Source organism: Hylaeus volcanicus, chromosome 1 (genome assembly GCF_026283585.1).
Source record: "Hylaeus volcanicus isolate JK05 chromosome 1, UHH_iyHylVolc1.0_haploid, whole genome shotgun sequence".
In the NCBI taxonomy this organism is placed as follows: domain Eukaryota; kingdom Metazoa; phylum Arthropoda; class Insecta; order Hymenoptera; family Colletidae; genus Hylaeus; species Hylaeus volcanicus.
The window spans coordinates 1,322,180-1,329,118 of NC_071976.1; the positions used below are offsets into that span (position 1 = coordinate 1,322,180).

At 39.3% G+C, this 6,939-nt stretch overlaps 1 protein-coding gene across 2 annotated transcripts in view; it reads left to right on the plus strand.

Moving 5' to 3' along the window:
- The first annotated feature begins 230 nt into the window (after positions 1-230).
- The window catches only part of LOC128880660 (uncharacterized), a 38,586-nt gene continuing 31,877 nt past the window's right edge, over positions 231-6,939 (plus strand). For both annotated transcript variants that reach the window (XM_054130982.1, XM_054130999.1), the window contains exon 1: positions 231-570. In XM_054130982.1, coding sequence (XP_053986957.1) covers positions 540-570 — 31 coding nt within the window. In that variant the 5' untranslated portion in view covers positions 231-539. The remainder of the gene's footprint in view (positions 571-6,939) is intronic.

Sequence of the window (6,939 nt, forward strand, 5' to 3'; positions counted from 1 at the left end):
TTAAATTCTAAAGAAACGTAAGATATAAATTAACCCTTCGTTATGGCGACTCGTGTGCCAAATCGTCTATCAGCTAGCGCCACTACGCGAGTGCTCAATGTCAAGGTTGCCGTGGCCTTTGAGCAGTTGCGCCAACAAGGTCCTCGCGACGTATGCGTCCCTCCCAACATGATTAGCTCTCGGTTACGATTCTCGATCATAGTGCCGGGCAATACCGCGGTATGGTCAGTAGATATCGAGAAGTCGCTCCTTGTCGATAGGATGAATTATTTGAAACATTTCCCTCGTCGCTGGTTACGTCCCAAGTGATGATGCACTTGTTTCATTGGTTCAAAGACGCGTTCAGGCTTACCTAGGGTGGGAGTTTTACAGTCTCTCGATTTCTGTTTCTGCCAGTAGCGCAATTTCGGTCGAAATTTGTGCACGTGTTCGTTCCAGCTGTGGACGTTTTAAAATGGTGGATTCGAGGCGGTGCAATCCTTTCACGGTACAGAAACGCGACGAACTGTTGGAACGATATTAAACGTGCTACGGAAACAATGCAAACGCGGTACCCAAAGCTTGAGGTGGGTGAGTACGTTTACAGTAGTAGCTGGTTAAAAAGCATTCGTCGATAGAAGAAATAAACGAAATGTGTGTTATCTAGACGAGCGTGTTTAAACGGTAAGGTGTGGACAAATCGTTTTTGGAAGAACGTTTCCATCGAAATTATTCAATATACCAGAGCTGCATACCTCACGTTCCTCGTGTATAAGTAACTATTGTCAATGTCAAACCATCGCCTATTCAATTTCGAGTCCAGCTTAGTCTGCGATAACTTATCTCAGGTGCTTCACTTTTGTTATCAGTCATTTAAATTGTTCCCTTGGTTGACAATGGTATGCCGCGCAGATTGCATTTGGCGCTCGTCGACATTTTACTTTATTGCTGTTGCGTTCGATTAGCCTTCCGTCTCAAGCAACGTCATCGTCGATATTATGTCGCGACCATGATACGATTTGAATTATTTAAAAGATATAAATTTATTTCCAAAGAGTCTCGCTCGGTGTAATCGTTTTAGGAATGATTTTCCTGGCGTAAAGTTAAAACGGTCGAATTCCTCGTGGCATGGCGAATTCTCTTGAGCATATGTGTCGGTACACGACAACTCGTCATTGGACTATTACATTCAATTAGGTAGTGCTTCATATGCACGTAGCATCTTGTGACCGTTCAAAGTGCTTTCTCGTGACGAATGCTTAGATTAAAAGATCGCGATGGTCACAAGGTTGTAAGTACCGCAGGAGAGAGGTTGCATGAAAGGATCATTTTACTTCGTTTAACTAAAAGTAATGCCCATAATTTGTCGTTCCGCAACGACACTATTAGATTCATTCAGAGTTCGCTATTAAACGATAACTCGTCGATAATAAAGTTTCCAGAGGATAATAAATTAAATAAAGGACTGTAGAAATTTACTACCTGACACGGAGTGTAAGCATTCTTGGCAGGTTCGTAGGTAGACGAACAAATTCAAACCTATAGATAACACTAGTGGAGGGTTATTCGCTTAATATCCGTTCCCACAGGTTCATTAAGCAATTGACATCTATATAAGAGTCATTTTCAAATGTGCATAATCGCGTCGGAGGCAATAGGTTGATGGATCAGCCTTACTTGTAAATCATCCATGAGTCTAGAAAGAAACGTTACTTCTAAACGAATACTTACTTGTCGCAATCCCCGAAGGGGTTAACTCGATAATAGAGCGACGAGTTGACCCTGTACGTAGTGTCGTTTGACTTATTTTATCAGCCATTCATCGAATTAATCGATACTTATACTTTGCTTATATCATTTCTCGAAGAGGACTTGGAATCAATCGATAAAATTTCCATTGATTTTACAATGGGGCTAGTGGAAGAAATGAAAATACAGCGATTGAGTAACACTCGCGTAAGACGCGAGAAATGTTGGCTGGCAAACCAGACACCATAGGAAGCAATTCGTAATTTATGCGTATAATCTGATGGACTTGGCACATACGTAGCACGCGGAAGAAGGAAGAAAAGAATAGCCCCGTCGAAAGGTCTGTCTACTTGGGATCGTCGTTATAACTGATCGGAATAACAAGTAACCGTAGATTACGAAGGCAACACGTATAATACATTAGGATACTTTTATGCAAGTCGCTGAAATGACAATCTTACACCTCGAAAACAGCTTCCGGTCTCTCCATTGTTTCATATTGATTACTAATTGCCAGACACGAATTAACAACGAGTGCCATCTCTTTTCGTTAATTGCGTCGGGAAATGTATACTTTGATTAAAGAACGATAAAAGAGAAAGTGAACGGGCTGTCGCAAATTTCGTCGTAGCAAGGTCTGGGTTAGATTGTTTAATACAGATTGACAAAGAATACAATCTCTTCCTCCTAATTATGATACAAAATGAGTTCTGTGATTGTTCGAAAGCGAGACGAAGGAGAAAGTAGAACCACCTGCGATAAAATTCAATTTCCAAGAGCATTCGTGTAATTGGTTCCAAGTTTGGAACGTTAAATAATGCAGAATAGTAAATGTACGTTTCGTGTAATTTTTGGCAATGATGTCTCAACGAAATACTTGCCTTATACAGACCTAGAGCTTCAGCAACTCTGACTGCAGAGCAAGTGAAATTATTAATGACAGCATTATCAACAAGCTAATGGCCATCAAAATTATTACAATTAATCATTTTTATGCACATTCGTGTTCGCTGTTTACTATTAACATCCGTGATTACGAAATTTGACGAGTGGCACGTAACGACGGTAAAAGCCTATGACGATGAAAGTCAACAAAGATGTCTTCGTTAACGACTTCGTTAACTTTCACATAGTTATGCGATAATTATGCTTAGATACGAAAAGTGTTGAAAGCACACTTAGACCTACGATAATTACAATAATATTAATAACAACGAGAATCAAGTATAATAAAAATATCAACGGTACGACACTTGCTCGCGAACGTGACTCGAATTATGGAGAATTCATGAATCGACTGCCAATAAGTCTGACCTCGACAGGAACGCGACAAAAACATATTTTCAGGTATGTCGTAAATTTAATCGTCAATATTGACAGCCCGATTTTAACAAAAATGGTTATATCGAAAACAGTTGACGAACAGTCTGCATAGATTTCGGAGACGTTGTTTCGAGGTTGTAGTGTCGTTGAACTCGCCTTGAATTCAATAAAGTTATGGATACATGGTATCATTTAAAAAATAAAACTTCGTACACGCTAACAGCGGTATGCGTATTATACGCGATACAATGTTATCAGTTACAGAACTAAAAGAAGAAAATAATCGCAAGGTAACTTATACCGGCTAATGAAATACCCGCATATTTGCGAGATACGTTACGTTTTACAAATTTGTACGAATATTGCTTCATGGGACGCCTTGATATCTATGAAAAAAAAAAAGATTTAGATGAGGGAAACACTACCGTAAACGACTGAAAAATTTTCTTAAATTTTCTACATTTACTTTTTTTTTTATTAGAAATAGTTACAAACGAAATCTTGGTAGGTTTAGCGTTCATTTTGTTATATCGAACGGTACTCGATGGCTCGACTCCTCGTGTACATATAAATCATCAGCCAAAATCTCCACCATCGTCGAGACGGTGGAGTAACGACTATCGTTGGTTACGTATGGCGGAAAATTCCCGCGGTGTAACAGATAAAAATTAATTCCAAGTTATTCGAATAATGCCCGACTCTGCATTTCCTTCAGGCGTGTTTGCGGCAATTAACGCATGCTCGATGTCTAATTCCATCAAAGAACGTATACGTTCGAAAGGTATACAGGGATTCTAATGGCCTCCCTGTTTGATACGCCAGCCGTTATTCGAACACGACAAGTGTCCTAAAAGATTTAGCAATAGCATTGCGATAATAGCAATGTGGCTCATCGCGTAAATCATAGAGATCTCCAGCATTGATATACATATGTTAATGCACAAGGATAGTATTACGCATCGTCGACTGGCATAGAAGAAACAGCCTCATCCCAGTTAATGCAATGTAATCTCTAAACGTAACGTTATAACGTCTCGACGCATTAAGATACAGTCGGTCACCTTTGTATGACGTCAATTGTACGCATAACATCTAACGATGAAAATCACCCGGAACATGTTCTTCGGCTGTTTTGCCAATTACTGTACAATAGCTGTTACTTAAGCCTACGTGCTTCCTTTCGTGCACACAGAAGGTGTCTTGACGTTGCAAACAAAAAATCGTAAGCTGCGTTAAAACATTAAGCGATCCGAAACGAACGTTACTTAATTTTGTCCTTCGATTGTTATGCATGGGACAGAAACTACTTACGCGGTAAAATCTTCCATACGTATTGCGTTTCAAAGATCGCAGTCGTCGTTATAAGAAGCTTACGATGTGGATCGTCAAAAGTGATTCATCGGTTGCTTGGCAAATGATCACGATATATCAAGAAATTTAGCTTAGGAAAGGAAGTGATGATCTTTATCGATTAATTTCAGATCCTCCTGATAGATAAATCTAGCCATAAAACCACCGATGGACTCATGGATGGACCTAACTCGTTGAGAACGAGATGTAAATTCGTAGAACCTTGAAGGTGTTTCCAGTTGAATTTTTAGAGTCAAGGAAGTTCAAAGAAAACGCCGATTCATTTCGAGACAAATTTTACTAGCTATAAATGCCATCTGTCACCGGCTATAAATACAATGTGACGTGCAGTGGTGTTCGTCCACGTGCAGAATCGATTGACTTTAAAAGTTTCGCACCATCGCGAATACTTAAGTTATCGAAGGTATGCTTAACAGCTTTCATATTCTAAGCAGCGTTTGCAGCGGAAACGAAAATGGATTTCGCAACAGGTTGAATTCAAAGGGCAAGAAATTTCGTAACAGTAAACGAAAATCTAGAAAAGATTCCACTTGTTACTCGGAGAAATTAGAACGAATAACATGCGTTCCGATTATGTTTGTCAACAATTCAGGTAAACATCAATTGATGTCAATATTCCTTGACGTACGCGCGATCTCCTCGTTGATCGCATCTGGAGATGATGCAATTTCGTTACAATGCACTACTGATTGTATTATCAACGAACCTATTTGTTCAGATCTGCGAGCATCTAAATTAAGCGTGGAAACTTCTCAATTATCGTCGACTTCGTCAAATGTAATAGTTTCCATATCCGACTATTCTTTTGTCGCATCCGGAATACTCTAATTTTATGGATTATCAAAAAAAAATTATCTCCCGTCGAAACGATAAGTATCGCAATTGTTCAGGAAACGTGGAAAACGTTTATCATAGCTTTATCTATTCGCTATGCGTACAACGTTTATTACTTTTTCATGTTTTAGCATCGAGATAAAGATTTTCAGGGGACAACGTGAACGTACCTTGCAAAAACTTTCCACGATAAATTTAAACAAAAGCAGGGGTCTCGAAGCATTATTTTAATACGAACATTCGACTGCACCCTTATCTAGGTAACTATTCGAGTAGATACGTTTCGAGTGAAAGTTCATTAGAATGATGCAGCTCGATCATCTCTGGTATGTCTGTTAAATCAACGACTAACTACCCAGACTTCCGTACGTGTTCGTCAAACGTAAATTTGTATATTCTAGTAGGTTGCAACTTGCTCGTTTACTCGATATTTGGAATTCGAGTTGCTGGTATGCGAGCGCTCGGTTTAATCGCCCAAGGCTTTACAATTAAGTGTGTTATAGATAAATACGGTTGCAAAACACGGAGCTTTAAGACTTTCTGTGCTGGAAGGAGTTCAATGATGACCGTTAACCTCGATGGTTTCCGGGTTACTGACAATACGCAAACGTCACAAACTATGCGTCCAAGTTCTTGCCAGATAAGAACACCGTTAGACGCGGTACACACTTGCAAGTTGGTTACTCTGTTTTTGAAAACGGACGTTTATTTTCGAGAAAGCGGGTTAGTGGTATTACATTTTATTTTCGACGATTATTTCTGTCGGTTGATAAGCCAGAGACGCTTAATCCGAAGTTTTGATCAAATTTTAACGTTTCGGCAACGGGTGAAGTGTGTCTTAATATAGATTTTACTTAGGCAAGATAACCATCTTTTGCAAAAAATCTCATAAAATTATAAGATATTAAAACTACTCGGTTGCTAATTGTTGCAATGCATCTCTTCCAGAGGCGAAGGACAATTTATTCGATAATTTTGTACAAAACAATACGATTGAAAATTACCCTTTTCATGCATTTATTTTAAGAAGCCTTATCGTCAATGGATAATTGTAATCGTATTTGGATAATGTCTTTGCGAACCATGTATCGCGAAAATTAACGTTGTCTTCTTTCATTCTCGAGTGCCGGTCGTTAATTAAACGAGTAATCTGAACGTGACGATGCTTGGCGGAAATAATTCAGATCTAACGTGGAATAGCGCGTGAAAATAGATGGTGAATGTAAACACGCGTAAACACCCTATACGAGGCACTCGCGATTAATTAAATTCCCGATTTAGGAATTTTCCCTTGCATGTTAAATATTTACTTGCATCGAATGGTTTTACGCCAATACAATGGAGAGACGTGTCAAGATTGCGTAAATAATTGAGAAAATATGTGGCCGACGCCGACGATTATCAGCGCGAGAGACCTTAGCGGGTAGTAAAACACGTCTTCATTCAGAGATTCCAGAACATCGTTTCATAGCTCGCGGTGATAAAATTTTTGTAAACAGCGTAATTTCTGAAACCTTCGAGCTTTCGACTTTCTTCTGCTCGTGATTTAGCCAAAGCCAATCAGAAATATTTACTGTGATGTACAGGGTGTCCCAAAAATGTTGTAACGCGTTGAAAGGGGTGATTCGGGAGGTGATTTGAAACAACTTTTTCCTTAGCGAAAATGTTGTCCGAGGCTTCGTT